At 40.1% G+C, this 16,542-nt stretch overlaps 1 protein-coding gene across 1 annotated transcript in view; it reads right to left on the bottom strand.

The window, feature by feature from the left end:
- Positions 1-202: 202 nt before the first annotated feature.
- Positions 203-16,542, bottom strand: part of ASXL3 (ASXL transcriptional regulator 3) — a 186,424-nt gene continuing 170,084 nt past the window's right edge. The window contains exons 9-12 of the mRNA XM_004472558.4: positions 15,474-15,570; positions 12,709-12,814; positions 7,161-9,120; positions 203-4,484 (exon numbers count right to left, since the gene is read on the bottom strand). Of these exons, the coding sequence (XP_004472615.3) occupies positions 774-4,484; positions 7,161-9,120; positions 12,709-12,814; positions 15,474-15,570 (5,874 nt within the window). The 3' untranslated portion in view covers positions 203-773. The remainder of the gene's footprint in view (positions 4,485-7,160; positions 9,121-12,708; positions 12,815-15,473; positions 15,571-16,542) is intronic.

Genomic DNA, 16,542 nt, shown 5'->3' with positions numbered 1-16,542 from the left:
CTGTTCATCAGCAGCCAATCATACATTATCAGGTGGCAAAGGGCCAGAACCAAATGACTGGACTGGAGGCCCATGCTGCAGTTTCCGGTGTACGACACATTTTTCTATGCTGTATGAATAAAAACTAAGGCAGATCCAGGTATTCTGCCATTATCTCTGTGAAAAGAGTAAATAGGGAAGAGAGAGAATAAGGACAGTGGAGTTCATGAATAGCATACCTCCTTTAATGCACCTTCTGTGATATGAGTAAATGTAAGGAATCATATATTTAAATCAGATTCCCTTTTTCAAATATGATTTAGTCATCATAGTAAAGGTTGGTCCAGAACAGTCGATTGTGGAAACTCTTAACTGTAATGGCTAATCGACAGAAGAATGTGGAACCACCTTAAATCACTTTTACCATTCCTTCGACATCTGTATTTCTTCTTCTTATAAAGTAATTCAATTTTTCCTTTTTCCTATCTACAACAAGGAAAAAAAAAAAAAAGAATGGGGCAGTGACCTGCATATACATGGTCAGAAACTTTCCAAAGCTGGGAAAGAACGGCAACTTAAATATGCAAAAGACATGCTGCTGGGCCATTTAGCTGGGATGCATCCTGTCCTTTAAGCAAAAAACAAGAAAATAGTAATCTCAAGGAGAACAGAGAAGCTGTTCCACAGTAAAATAAATTAGCATGATATAAAACACCAAGTTATTCAATTTGTTGCTGCTGATGCTGTTTGGCTTTTCCGTGTTGAAAAGGGATACTGCATCTTTCACTCAGCTCTTATCGTACCACCAGGCAAGCTACACAGAGTTTTGAAGGACCTATGCAGTCGTCATGGCAGAAGGCCCCGCAGCCTTTGCACACAATCATGGCTTTCAGCCGGCAAGAGCATTTCAGTTCCAGCTCCTCCGCATTGCTGCTGTCGGCAAAGTTCTGAGTGGGCATCTGAGCATTTTGGGCAGGCAGGACTGTGGCAGGGTTGGAGCCACTTCCCAAAATCCCAATGGACTTTTCAATTGCAGATGCTGCCCTTTTGAAGCTCGTGCTACCAAAGTGTATTGTTGGATAATTTCCACAGAGCTGCTGCTGTTGCTGCACCTGCATTTTCTGAGCAGCTAATTGGGTAAAAGGCTTTTGTGGCTCAGAAAGCAAATAGGAAGAGAAATCTGCATTTTTCAGCGCAAATGCTTTTAACTGTTCTTTCATTTCATTCTGGTCATAAGAAACTTGTTTCATGCCCAGTTCACAGCTGCTGCTTAAACCTTCCTCAAAAGAAAGAGGTTCCGATTTTATATTGCTACATATGCCCGCGGACTGTGGCCAACTGAGTCTTTTAGTGGTTTCCATGGTAACCGGCGGTTGTTTCTGGTCGGATGGGACTTCTGCATTAGGAAGAGGTGGAGGTAGCGGAGGTGGTGGTGGAGGAGGTGGGGGAAGAGCCAAGGGTGGAGGTGGAGGCGGTGGTGGTGGTGGTGGTGGAGGTGGAGGATGTGCTAGCGCTTTGTTTGGCATTACGTGTGCAGTGCCTCCCACGTCGTCACCTTCTTTGATGGGTATGTTGGGGGATACCATGTTGGCTAACCTTAGCTGATGAGGTGCTGAAGAAAGACTGACCTCTCCCAAACCTTTCTGTTCAATGTGCCTGTTGAAGGCAAATGCATTGCAGCCCACTGGGCTCTTGGAAGAGGCCTGTAACAGAGCTGCAGTGGGGATGGGGCCCCTTGCAGCCAGAGGCATTTGGTAAAACTGCTGTCTGTGTGAGGTACTGGCTTCCGGGTGGAAGCTGCCATTCTTGTCAACATGAAATAGGTTCTGCTGGAAGCTACATGAAGGGAGCAGCCGCTTCTGCTGTTTGACCTCAGGGCTGTGAGCAATTCTGTTCGGCATGGAGTGCTTGCTCAGCCACTCTTGCTTAAATGGCTGGCTGTGCCCGAGCTGATTCAGGCCAGAGTTGATGACACAAGGCACCCCCTTCCCATCAGGGTCCACTAACAACTTCCCAGGTTCACATTTCACTTGAGTGTGTTCCCCTACAGTCCTGGCCACTCTCTTTTTGGGGTGGTTTTCTCGCTTTCTCATTTGCAATGGAACCAGAGTCCCTGCCAAGTAGCCCTTACCATCTGGATTTGGAGAGCTAGATGGCATTTCAACGACGTTCCTCTCTGATGCTGTTTTACCCCCCGAGGTAGTTTGAAGAGGCAGGGGAAGCCTGTTAATTTCGAGCCTGGCTCCCAATCTAGGCTGTGGCAACACTTTTTCCAAAGGCAGGTTGCCCTGCAGTAACTGTGTCACCAGAGGGTTGTTTGCCTCTACTGATGACAAACGACAGCTGGATGTTCCTGCCCCAGGTCTTTTCAGGGGATCTGTAGCCAAGGAAATAGCCTCTTCCATGGGACTGGAGGTGGAAGCCTTTGCATTCTGTGTTTTCTGCACACTCGGGGCTGCTTCTGCAGATGGAGGGGGCAGCTCAGGGCCAGGGAAGTCTTCGGTGTCCATTCTAAAGCCTTTGTCCGTGTCATGAGGTTCAGATTTCACAGGGAGAGTGACGTTTGTTATGAGATTCCTGGGGTGAATTTCTGGTATGTGGGGGAAGCAGGTGTGTTCAGTTTTGACGGTCTTTGGACAGTTTTGTTCTAAGTATTCCTTCTGCTTACTCGAACCCGTGTGAGTAACCAGGGGCTGTCCTGTGTTCCTCACTGCATCATCGTTCCAGCAAATCCGGTTGCCTGGATTATACTGATTGCTACACGTTGTGTCTGCTTCGGTTTTGAAAGCAGTTGGGCCACGTGCCTGCTCGGCAAAGCCATGACTAGGAGCAGCCACCTCAGTTAACTTGTCTGGAACGAGGGGCAATTCTCGGCGACTCGTGCAGGTGGCCTGCAACGCCTTACAGTCTTGTTTTGCTGCCGATGCAGCGATGAAACTAGAACCATGATCTATGCCTTCACTTGCAACGGGCTCAGGCCTACTGATCACAGACACCTGGGGACACGGCTGCACGGCTACTTCCGTCCTCACCGGCCTGCTCTGGAGGTCTAAGTTGGCTTCCGCACTTTCGATGCAGACAGTCAGAGACAAACTAGAGGTGAGCGTGGTGCTGTGGTCGACAATGACCTTACACGGGATCGATCTGTTTACGGCCGTTGGTGCAAAGCCCCCTGGTGGTTGCTGAGGTTTTCCGGAATTGTCTGCCCTGTTTTGAGGCCCTGGATTTTTCTCCAAGCTTTCAGTGCTCAACTTGGGAGGACTATCGTAAGAGTTTATTGGTAGCATGTTTCCAGTAAACATTGCAATGGGTGGGCGTGCGACCAGAGAGTCTGTGACTACTACTGAGTCACTGCAGCCCAGGGCTGCTCTCACAGTGGTTCCCATGGATACGGCAGCTTGCTCTTCACTCCCAGGCATGGCTATCTTCTCCGAGGGAAATCTGTTGTTAATTCCCGCTGGGGGAATCAAGACCGAACTAGTGGAGAGATGGTTTGGCAAACTATTTCCGATGGAGGGAGCTGGCACCGAGGTGAACTGATTGGAGACATGGTTACCAGCACTGCTGCTGGAGATGAGCACCTGCTTATCATCCAGGGAGCTCAATACGCTTGAGCTCTCAGTAGCGGCTGGAAGAGGAGTGTTTTCAATACATTTTGGCATAATGTCTATGCATGGAGTGTCAGTCCCCTGGACGGTATTTAACATGCTTATATTACAAGCAGAAATTGTAGCGTTTGCACTGTCCACAGACATCAGAACGGAGGATTTATCAACAGAACTCACAAAGGGATGTTCTTGAATTGCTCCCAACATAGCAGTGCTGCAGACAGACACAGGGACAGAATTTTTATTAAAAAGCATGGGCACACTGCTATTTTCAGAAGAGGTAGATGAAACAATTTTCTCAGATAAATGTAGCACAGGTACATTTTCATCAGAGCTATGCACAGATAAATCAGTGGCAGTTTCTGGAAGTTTAGTCAGGTGAAGAGACTGCTGTAGGATGGTGGTGGTCTCCCGGAGGTGCGCAGACTTGTTGCTAGGAGATCTGCAGTTTGGATTAACAATAATGACACCTGTCGAACCTTCAATTTTTGCTTCAGGAAGAGAAGGGACTTCTAAGTTTGGGGGCCCTTCCTTTGAGCTGAGCGGCGGCACCCGAGCCTCTCTGGTGGCCTGGAAGAGGTGGGCTCGGGTCTGATGCTTTGCAAAGAGCTTAGCCTTTGTCTGCTCCTTGATATGGGCCAGGGTTCTTGCCTTCCCACCCTCACCGGGGCTCCCCATGGCTCCCGAGACGATGCTGGCGGCAGCGGCTACGGCGGCGGCGGCGGCAGCCTCGCGCTGGGCTCGTGCTTGCTGGGCCCGGGCCTTGATATCGGCGAGGGTCCTGGCCCCCGTGTTCCTTCCGCCACTGACTGATGTGCTAGTGGATGCTCGAGACTCCGGTTTAGAGACGGGTTGGCTCTTGATGATAAAAGGTGGCCCAATTTTGGAAAGCTGGATCTAAAGGAAGAGGAGAATGGAAAGATACAGCGTGTCATAAGTCTGATCACCCAGGAGGCATGGAGAACATGGTAATGCAAGGGAAAGGACTAGCTGATTTCTCTCATAAAGTGGAACGAACCCACCTCAATCCCTGAACGGGCCTTTCGGGTAAACGGCAACAATAAATGCGGCATGAGTGTGAAAATTAGAATTTTAATCTTCATTTTTAATCTACAAAACATCAGCAGGGAGACGAAGGATCTTCTTACTGCCTCATATAAATGGAAACAAAGTTAATGCATCTTAAAATGAGGTTAGCTACAAAGACTTAGAGATACTTAATTTGTAAGATATCTTCCTGGCCGTCCCTCAAAAACTGAGGCCTTAGGACTACTTGAGTTTATCTTTCTTAATTTGATCCAAATTTCAAAGCTCTGGCTAAGAAATCAGGAGGCTGGAATTCTCACCGGAGCTTTACACAAAAAGGCTTTGTTTTCCTAGGTAAATCGCTGTGTACCTCAGATTCTCGAATTACCTCTCCGAGCCAGAGACTGTATGGCTTTTATGTCTTCCCATATCACCTAACACACTGCCTTACACATATATAAAAACACATATTAAAAGTTTGTAAACTCAGTTGTAAAATGAGCCTAGTTGTCTCTGGTCTGTTTCTTTCACAGAGCTGTTGTAAAGAAGGAATGCTGGTGAGAGCGTTCTGCTTTCCAAAAGGATTTTATTATTAATTCGTTTTCACAAAAGCAAGGGCCTTTGATTTTCTGCCTCTGAAAGAAAGTATGGTTGGCTAGTTTCTTTTGATATTGATCATCCATAATCTGCTGAATTAGGTAAATGTCCTCGACACTCTTTACCTAGAGAAGTTAATTAAGAGACCCTCAGAGTCATGTTCATAAACCCCATGACCAAATCAGGAGGCAAAAGATAGAACAACCAAAACCAGGTGCCATAGCAGCACCTGTGACGTTCCTGGCGCTAAGAACCATCTTAGAGCCACCGAAGCTAGAAGGTATCTACTCCAAACCGACATTTTACCATTGGAAAAAACAGAGTCTGTTGTTTGTCTGGGGGTACTCCTAATTCAGGGCAGTTTACATATTCTCTAAATTTTCTTACCCTGCCACCTAGAAAAAAGCTTTCCCTAGAGAATATGGATCTCTCTTCTTAACATATAGATATTTATGTTACAATCACTTGGCACACATTGCAGGATAACATCAACTTAGAATTATGCCTTGAGATTTTGATAGATGGAATTATCTTCCTGAGCTATCTCATTTCTCACTTTCAAACTGCTTGTCAAGTCTTTCTTCTAATCCAAAGCCTTTCAAGAAAAGGCGAATTTAGCAAGAGGGATTAAATTTTCTCTTCTTTACATATTTCCTTTAGTCTAAAAAATCAAAAATATTTCAAAAATTAAAACTAGATATACTAAAGAACTCAAAAGCCAAACAAATGTCAAATTTGTAGTAGTTTCCTCTCTTTCCATTTGTCCATCCATCTATCCATCCATCCTTAAATAAGTGCCTATAATTTTAAAAATTAAGTTTTTATAAAAAAACATCAAACTGGTGTGTTTAAAAATATTTCCTATAAAAATATATTTTTTTTCTTTCCATTGCTTCAGGAAGTAAAATATATAATGGGTTATTAATTGGAGCTTAGCACTCATCTTTAACATCTCTAGAATGATATTTAAATAAGCCTTTCTTATCGAACAGAATAATTGCAACAACTCTTAAAAAGTAAACCTTGTGGCAAAAAGTCATACACAAGTAGATATTCAGCCAGCAAAATTAAAGAGAGGAACGAAAACAAAGCTTGAGTATGTTTATGATTCTAAATTGATCCTATGATTTTAAAAAATCCACTATTCTTGTAAGATAATATAAAGCACTGAATAAGTGCAAATTATAGTGGATATGATTTTTTTCTGTTACTAAACGGGGTTTCATGTGAATTAACCTTAATTTTCAGTTTATCTGGGCAGAGTCAACGTGTATAATTACTTTTTTTTAAACAAAGAGTAGAAACCTATCTAAGGTCAAGAGAAAGCATATTAAATTGGAATGTCAGTCTACATGGCTTCGTTATTTTGTGAAGTTAAAGACCTCTTTACTATCTTGGTAATAAAAAGATAGGATTTATATATTTGTATATCTAAGGATTTCTCCCTCAGAGTTCACAAAGACATATGATTTATTCAAGATACATTTAACAAGGCCAGGTCCTCTCTATTAGGCTTCAGTGGTGCTCAAAGCAAGCTGGATCATGAAGGAATGTAATGTACCTTCATCTCTTTAGGGTATTTCCCTCATCCTACTGAATTATCTTTCAAATTTCTTCAATTGTCTTACACCTCAGAATGCCAGAAGCCTGGTGTCTTGAGTGGCTTGCCATCTCCTCCAGGCCTGCGCTCCTCTCCCCAGTTCTTTTTTCCTTAATTGCCAATGTCTAAATATGGATGTGCATCTGACCTTCTCATATGAGCTCAATGCACTTTCAGAGGATCTTTGAATATTAATCTGGGTGCTAGGATGATTAGGTTATAAACCGACACATAAAACCTGGAAGGAAGAAAACCTACTTTATTCTTGAAAAATTAAGTACCTCATCACATGGAACATCCAGAATCCAAAAGAAAAGCCTATGAAACTGCCATATTTTAAAATACCATACCTTCAGAGGTGGAACCCTGGGTTCCTCTCTTGGAGGCTGTTCTTTCTCAGGTTGGTTGCTAGATGACATGTTACGATTTGACTGATCATCTTCTATCCTGGCCCTCTTTTCCTTACAGATTCCAAAGCTGTGCTGCTCTGCTGTTTTCCTCTTTGATATCTCTGATTCCCTGGTTTCATTTCTTATCCCATCAGGTGACTTGGCAGGCTCTGATGACTTGGAAGTATGTGAGGTCTCTAACCGATTCTGGGTGCTCCCTTGCTTATGTGTTTTATTTCTAGAGACTTCTGGAAATGAAGTCTTATCCACAGATGAAACATATTGCTTGTCTTGTAATTTACCTGATGGAAGCTCACTTCCCTTACTCTCTGTCTCTTCAGAAAAGACAGGTAATTCCAATGGTGAGGTCACCCCTTTCTTTTCTGTTCGTTGCAGGACACCATGATTTTTAACTTTGATCATTTCTGGAGAAGGAAGTTCTGGAATAGAAGCAGAGTAGGTCTTCTCATTTTCAACATGTGATTTACAAGGCTGTTGATTTAGGGTCTTACTGTGCAATTCTTCAGGTGGAAATGCTTCTGGTGCAGTGGAGGAAGAACCCATTTTGATTGGTTCGGGAGTATTTGATGGAGTTTTCTGCTGAGAAAGAAGGCTCTCTCCCAGGGGCTTGGAAGAGGGGGAAGGTTCACTTTTCTGTGGGGAGAGTGGTTCTTCAGCTATGGAAGATGACATTCTTTGTTGTTGGACCATTCTTTCATTCATGGAAGAATTAGAAATTGGAGATGTTTCTCCAGGGAACGGTAAACTGGACACAAAAGTGGTCTCAGATGTGAGATGTATGGAAGACACTGAAGAAGTTTCTGATGTCAAAGGTAAATCAGACATTGGTGATGTTTCTGATGTTAAAGGCAAGTTTGATACTGGGGATGCTTCAGATGTTAAAGGTAAGTTCGACATTAGAGATGCTTCTGATATTTCAGGTGAAGTGGATATTGGAGATATTTCTGATATCAAAGATGCATGAAGGTTTTCATCAGTGGACTTTCTCTGGTTAAATGTGTCTATATTTTCAGTGCTGGACACCTCAGAACAAAATGCTGTCTCAAGGGACACTGGAGTACATGATTCTTCTGAAGTCGACTGGGTTTCAGCCCCCGGAGATGTCAGGCTGGTACAGGCTCCTTCTGGGCTCTCAGATGAGAAGGAAGTTTCAGAGATGCAAGCATTTTCAGAAAGCTGTTCATCAGGATTGCTCTGTAGCTCCATATCGACAGCAATTCCTTCATTTGGAAACTGGCCTTCTAAAGAAGATGAGCCTGTTTGTATTGTTGGAGTATTGGTCTCTCTCGAGGTCTCTGGTTCCTTATGTTCTGTTTCACTGGCATGATTCACAGATGAAGTAGAAGGTATAAGAGAGTCACAGACTTCCAGTTGATCAATAACAACTGACATTTCTTCCTGGGGAGATTCTGGTTTCTCTTCCACCTTAATTTCAATAGGAGGCAATGTTTCTAAAACATCATTCATTACAACACAGGATTCTAGGTTATCCTGGGGAGGTGCTATTTGAGGCTCTTCTTGGGAGTTGATTGGACTTCCAGACTCATCAGAAAATTCAGGTAGTGTCTTATGATTTTCATCCTGACATTCACATATACTAGTCTCTACCTCTTCTGCAATTTCCTCCTGAATCAAAGATTCCTCAGGGATCAAGAAATCCTCTGATTCAGATTCTGCCATCATATCTTTAGATGGAACCTCCACTATAGGACAAAGTGTGGCACAGAAATCAGGTTCTGGAGAGTCTGGGCTTTTCATACTTTTCAGCTGCTGCTCTTCCAAAGGTGACTGTGCAGAAGAAACCGGAAGACCAGAGGTCCCACATGAGGAACTGCTTTCAGTTCCACCATTGTTTGGTCCAGAAGTGAGCTTCACAGATTCTTCTCTTGACATGCCCAACCTGAACAGAAATGAGAGATAATGAATTATCTCTCAACCACAAGACATGAAAGCTACAGTCTGGACCACTCACAAATACAGCATTTGATAGAAGTGAACACACCAAATTCATTTTATACTTACTAAAATTCCTAAGTAACCTGATTAATTTATTTAGACTAGTTTATGGTGACTTAATTCCTCTACTACTTTAATAATCTTACCCAAATGAATGCTATCTCTGGTTATGAAAGATATAGATTTTTCTTTTGTAACCAAGAAAGTATGAACCTTAACAAATGTCAGTAAAGGGAACAAATAACTTTAAATTTACTAAACAAGTCAGTTTGTGATCACTTAGACATTCCACAAAAATGGCAAGTTACAGACTACAAAAGATTTAGAAAATATGGGAGAGGTGGCAAAAGAATTTATAAGATCTAAATTGTCTTAAAAGTCAGAAAGTAGAAAGATGCCCTGTAGATAGAAAAATTTGCAGTTTTTTTTCAGGGAATGCAATATGAGCAAATAAGGTGAATGGAAAATGATTGAGTTGTAAAATTCTGAAATCAAAATGGCTTCCTAAAGTAAGTTTGCTGAAACTATTGGAAGAGGTGTTATTCAGCATCTAAATGCCTAACCTAAGATAACAACACAACCTAAGATGCAAATTTTACGAAAGTGTAGCAAACCTATTAGGGGACATTATAATTATTTCTGGCAAGACTTTTAAGTGCCTTCATGTAAATTCCTTACTGTTAATACATTCCATACAAGTACTGAAAATCAAGAAATAATCCAGCCTAATGTTCAGGTCATAAGGCAAGGCTTATCAGGTTACAATCAAGAATATTATAAACCAATATTTCTTGCCATTATAAGTTACAAGTAACTTCAGCATCAGATAGTAGAAAAATGATGTTGTTCCAAATGAGGTTAAATTAAGGTAGAAGCTATAAGAAAAATAATCAGAAGGGAAGAGAACATTTCTGGAAGAAGAAACACATATGGATGATGAAATACAGCTATAACAGTATTGATACAAGAGAATACCTTAGTGAAATACACTTTAACCTTTTCTTGAATAAAATCATCAAATTGAAAGCAAATAAAATCAAATACACCTTTTTGGATATTTGATCATAGCACTTCAGAAGGCTCTGATAAGGAGAGAATAGATACTGTCTTCATAATTATTTCTTTCCTTTCAACTTTTCCTAAGATTGGTTCAAACTAAGCTACAATTTAGAACCACACAATATAGAAAAGAGCAGAACTATTACATTACAGATAAAATTAAAGCACAGTAATCAATAAAAAGCAAGAAACAAGGTCCCTTGGATCTGGGTCAAGCAGAGATACCATTGGTATTTGGTGAAGTATGTAACTTACATAAATCTAACCACTGAAAGCCAAATTTCTTCCAGGTAATTAAGGATATTATTAAATGTACATATGCATAAGGAAATAATTTTTATATATACTGTAAATATTAAACAGCACTTTATAAAATAGATATGTCAACATTTTAATATTTTCATGGGAAAATAGACTTACAAGTACATAAGTCATTAAAAAAAAATCTTCAGAGCATACCACACACCTCAAAAAGGAAAATCCTAACTCCAGATTGTAGATCACAAACCACTGGACCCTTATAATTCTGAGTTGGCATTATTATACTGGTGATCTCTAAATAACTAATAGTATCACAATTATAGCAGAATAAGTCAATAATAACCATAATAAAGATTTCAAACAAATAGAAGAGAACTAAACTAGACAGATCTTAAATAGAAGTGAATTTGGATGGCAAAATTCATGGAAAATCTTAGAACAATGAAAAGGTCTATGGTATCAGTCAACTGAAAGTTGTCTGGTGTTAGGAAAAATTCCACATATACAGGGAAAACAGGGATTATAGGAGCAGCAAAATAAGATGGCTAGTCAATGAAATGTCCGAAATTCACCTATGATCTGATATGAACTAAGTTTTATAGGCATAAGTGTGTGTATTGTGTGGATTTTTCTGGAAAGAGTTTGCAAGATTAAGTCCCTGAGCAAATTAATTAATCTCATTGTATGAACATGGGCATACAATGATCCTAAAGATTTTGTGTGTCTGAATAATAATAAGAGTATCTATCTTATGGGGCTGTTTGGGGGATGAAATAATATTTCAAAGCTCTTAGAAAGATATTGGAACCAGAGTATGATTCATAATTATGGTTGCATTAAGGAGAGCTCTCTGTAAAATGAGCTCCTGAGAACTTCAGGCCTCTGAGTACAGAGCCTTGGGAAAGTTCTACAGATGACTGTGCTTCCAGCATCTAAAACAGTATCTGGCACAGAGGAAATGCTGGATAAAAATTGATGAATAAAAGAACAGGTCTGTCACTCAACAAAAATTAAGGACCAGTGCTCTGGAGGTTGCTACCTCAATTATGCTTCTGTGATTACTACCAAGAGGACTCCCGACTTTCCTTGTTATAGACAAAAGGAGGGGGAGGGTTCCTGAGTGGTCTTCAGTGTTGTCTTCCAGGGTTCTTAATCTTGCTGGGCATCAGTACCAACTAGAAAACTCCCTAAAATATGGATGCCTGGGCAGGAGATTCTAAATCAGTATGTTTGGGGTAGATCCCGGGCATCTGTACTTATTTTTAAAAGCTCCATTGGGGCTTTTGATGAAGCCAGGCTTGGGCCAGGCTTGGGCTTCTGGTGACTATACCTGAAGGTATATAACCAGCTGCCACATTTTTAATTTCTGAGTAAAGTCATTAATTATTACTATTTGATTTTGCTAATGCATCCAGGAGTCCTGAAGCAGCAATTACCAACAGGCCTTCTTACTCAAGAGTACTGCTATTAGGGACAAGTCACCAAAGGCTAGCCTACTCCGAGTAAGCAGTCTATTAAGCTGCCGATTCCTTTCCATGAAGAATTCACACGGGAGATTCCTCCTGGCATGCTTGTCCCCCAGTCTACACAATTTATGAAATTAGATCAAAAGGCCTCTGCTATTGTGAGACAAAGGAAGTAACGCTACTTTCGAGTTGGCTGTCACTGTCACACACAATTGTGATTGGTATTACTTAGAAAAGAAACACACACAAAATAAATACATATTATACTCAGAGGAAAATGTGAAGAGTAATACCTCAGACAAAGTCACCCAATACAAGGACTAAACACAAAAACTTAAAATGCATATGCACAACCAACGTATTTGGAAAAATGTGAGAAGAAAGTACGTACCTAAAACTACTTATCTCTAAAGTATTCGTTAATGAAAGTAGTTGGAACAAAAACAGAAGAATTTTACTGAAATCCATTTAAGAAAACCACAACTGACTTCTATAGGATTTCATATGCTATTTTCAGTAGAAAATGAATTTTTATGGACAAGTTATAAACCTTTGAAAATGCATTTTTAAAAATTTAAGTGCTGATATGCCATTATAATTTTACCTGCAATTTCTTACACGGAAGGACTATTGCCTTTTATCACAGATTTATTAAGTTTTACAGCACATGAGTATGCTATGTGAGGCAGAGAATTACATTTTCATTTCCTTCTAAGAGAAATGAGAAAAAATGCTCTAGTACTTACTTTTCTCCATAAAATCTTTCAAAGAATTTTTCTTTCCAAGGTTCGGTTTTCTTTTCCTTCTCAATTTCTTGCCTTATACGCAATTGCATTTCTGGGGTAAACTCGCCTAGAAAGAAAATACTAATATATTGAGTAACTGTGGCCATACCTTTTGCCAATTAACAAAGATAAACACATAATTAATTTGACTAAACTTAAGTAATGTTGAAAAGTAAAAAGAGGAAGAATAATATTTCTACAGCTTTTTTATGAACAGCTTTTAAATGAGTCATCTAGTTATAAGCAAATTCTAAAACCTTTAGCAAATGTAGAGTGAATTAAATGTATGGCTGAGAATTAAAGAGCATATATTCACTGTTCTCAAGGATATTAGCCTGGTGGAAAAAAGGCACATGGTTGAATAAAATATAATGCCATGCCCTGTACAGGGCATAAGATTAAATGTTGTACAAATGTAGAAGGGAAAGCACTTAATTATGTCTAAGATTAAGAGAACCACATACAGGAGTTGATTCTTGAGCCAGCTTTCTAAGGATGATCAGGCTTTTACAAAGTGATTAAATCAGAGGGCAGGGAGATATGAACATGTGTAATTATGTCCTTTTTAGTCATCAACTGTGAGTAGAATATAGGATGAATAGGGTGAAGCCAATTACTCCATGCATGTTCTAAACAGAGTTCTGAAATTTTTCTATGGAGATTGTGGTGGTCTGGAGCTGGATGTACTGAAAAAAAAAAAAAAACATGTTCTTAAACTTATTCCATTCCTTAAAATGTGTATAAACCCATTGTAAGTGGGAAATTTGATGAGGTTATTTCAGTTAAGGTGTAGCCCACCTCAATCAGTTTGGGTCTTAATTCTATTACTGGGGTCCTTTATAAGCAGAATGAAATTCAGATAGATACAGGAAAAAGGTGTGGGAAGCAAGAGGCTGAAATCCAACAGAACCCTAAAGAGAAGGGAGAGGACAGAAAAGGCCACCAAGGACCAAAGATTGCCTCCAGCCCTAGAAGTTTTTCTTTTCTTTGAAAAGAAAGCATTGCCCTGATTTGGATTTTTTCCAAGCCTCAAAACTGTGAGCTAATAAATTCCCATTGTTTAAGCCAGCCATTGCATGTTATTTGCTTAACAGCCCAGGTAAACCAAAACAGATTTGGGGTGCTGCAATTGCAAATACCAAAAAAAAAAAATGTGGAAACTGCTTTGGAGTTGGAACAGATAGAAGCTTGAAAAATTGCGGGGTGCTTGATAGAAAAAGCCGAGATTGCTTTGCAGACACTGTTTGTAGAAATATGGATGGTAAAGGTACTTCTGATGAAGCCTAGGCAGAAGTGATGAATGTTTTATTGGAAACTGGAAGAAAGGCAATCATTGTTTTAAAGTGGCAGACTACTTGGAGAAATTGAGTTCTGATGTCAGATGGAAGACAGAACTTGAAAAGTGATAAACTTGGATATGTAGCTGAGGAGATTTCCTAGCAAAGCGTGGAAGGTGCAGCCTGGTTTTGCCTTGCAGCTTATACTAAAATGAGAGAGGAAAGAGATAAACTGAGAACTGAGTTCCTGCACAGCAAGACACCAGGAACTGATGGTTTGGAAAATTCTGAGCTTATCTGGACAGTGTGCTCTGAGACTAGGGCCAGAAGTGGCTCACTCTGAGACCTCCTTGAGCTTCTAGACAGGCAATCCCCAGAGAATAAGGCTCCATGTGAGGATTTAAGTGAATATGGATCTAGTCAGCCATTTCAGTGCAAGTCAGGATGGGAAATGCATTTATGCAGGAAAGATCTGTGGAAAGTTCTACTGGCTGAAGGTCTGGTCTCCTCCAGGCCTTCAGTTAATAGGACTATTGCAAAACTGAGAAGTTTTTCACAGAACTTGTATGAGAACAACTGTGGCCAGCCTGGACTGAAGGGGACAGAGAAGGAACAAAGTGAAGGAAGAATGGCTTCAAGGGCAAAACCATGGAAGCCAAGGATTGGACCAAAGATATCTCCTCAGGCTGAGAGAGTTCTTAGAGTATATATATGGTTGTAAAAGAAAATGTCAGAGGAAAGGATGCTGGAGACTTCAACATCGTGTGGAAGAATGGGAGCCCCTGAAGGAAAGTAAGAGAAGATTATCAGAATGAAGAGCAGGAAATAATTTAAAATATACTCTGAATGTGTAAGGTAGATGGTTTCAAGTATGATGGAGTACAAATGAATGAGATATTGGAGAAGGAATATAGGAGGAGAGGACTGAGAAGAGGATATTAGACTTTGCCATTAGAAAGCCATTTGTATTCTCTACAAGGGATATTTCACTTGTCAGTGAAATGGGGCCATGTCCATCTATAACAATTTGAGGAGTGGGTAGGGAGTAAAAACTGTGGTAACACTAAATTCTTTTCAGTCTTTCAACAAGTTTGGTGACTAAAGGAAGGTGCAATGCTGATTTTAGAGGAAGAACCCTCAAAGACATTTATGAAATTACCTCATGGATCAAACACTGTAATTAAAATCACCATTCCAAAGAAAATCTTGCTATGTCAAATTTTTTGGCAAGTCCCAGATAATGTCATGCTTTCCGTAATAATATCTGACATGGAAAATGCCAAGTACCACGAAAGAATCAGTGAAGCCACTTGAAATGAGATTTGACTTTTTTACTAAATTAAAGTATATTTCAAGGAGAAAAGGACTTGGATATCAGAGAAAGGCACAAAACTCAGTATAGTACACATGCTCAAATATGTCAAGTATTAATAGAAAATAGAACTTTACCTTCTGCTAGTCGCTGTTTCCACCCTTGTGCTGCATATGCAAAGAATTCATTATTTAGAGCTGAAGTATTGAGGCGTAAAATTCCATCACTTCCCATCTAGGAAATAAACCGACAAAAACAACATTCCATTAGGAAGAATTCAAAGCAGAAGTCCACAGGAAAGAAGCAGGAATTGAGTGTTAATTGTTAACATGAGGGAGAGAAACTAGGGACTAGGAGGAAGGGAGAAAAGAAACTTAACAAAAGGTGCACATCTTCTAATATTGAAACTGCATTTTTATATTAACTATTATAATGGCAAAATAAGTCAATCTAAAGGAAATATTATTAGGCATTTTAGTATCAAATGCAATACTGTAACAAACAAATGCAATTTAATCACAAAAATTTTATATCTTTATATTTCAACATGCCTTAATCGATAATGCATTAAAATCAACATCTATTTTATACCTTTAGATTAAGTTTATAAATTAAATTGTCTAATATTTGCAAAAGCTAAAGAAATTCAGACCAATCGTTTGGGCTCTTCTGTTGACTGGCATTTATATTGATATGGGCTATGTGTGGGGGCTATGTGTTTCTTCATGAATAACCTGGGCTGTGTGTGCATACTTGCTAAAACTTAAGATTCCAGCATAAGCCATTGTGTGCATGCAAACAATAGAACTGCAGCCCCACCTTTTGTAATCATGCCAACCACTCCAGCCTGCCTAGTTCCTGGAAAGCCAATTAAGCGATATAGGCTCTATAGGCTTTGGATATTCAGGGAGGATGCAGACTAAATGTGTTAATTCAAGTTTTCCTGGAATGTGGGGGATATGTGTTAATTCAAGTTTATCTGGTATTCAAACAAAGCACCATTTGACTCCCCACTTCTACATCTTCTGTATAAAAGGCACCCAAAAATCCTATTTGGGGCTCTGGTTTTGAACAGGAATCCCTGAGCCCAGCTAGTTGTAATAAATCTTTTTCCTTCTCAAAAATATTCCTGAGTCCCGGCCTTCAATATGTGATTAATGAATCTTTCTGCTTCCACAACAATATAGCAAAAAGTACTGAAACATA

Source organism: Dasypus novemcinctus, chromosome 16, assembly GCF_030445035.2.
Source record: "Dasypus novemcinctus isolate mDasNov1 chromosome 16, mDasNov1.1.hap2, whole genome shotgun sequence".
Taxonomy (NCBI): domain Eukaryota; kingdom Metazoa; phylum Chordata; class Mammalia; order Cingulata; family Dasypodidae; genus Dasypus; species Dasypus novemcinctus.
Note: the sequence above shows the minus strand (reverse complement) of the source record. Positions and strands in the feature narration are given on the sequence as shown.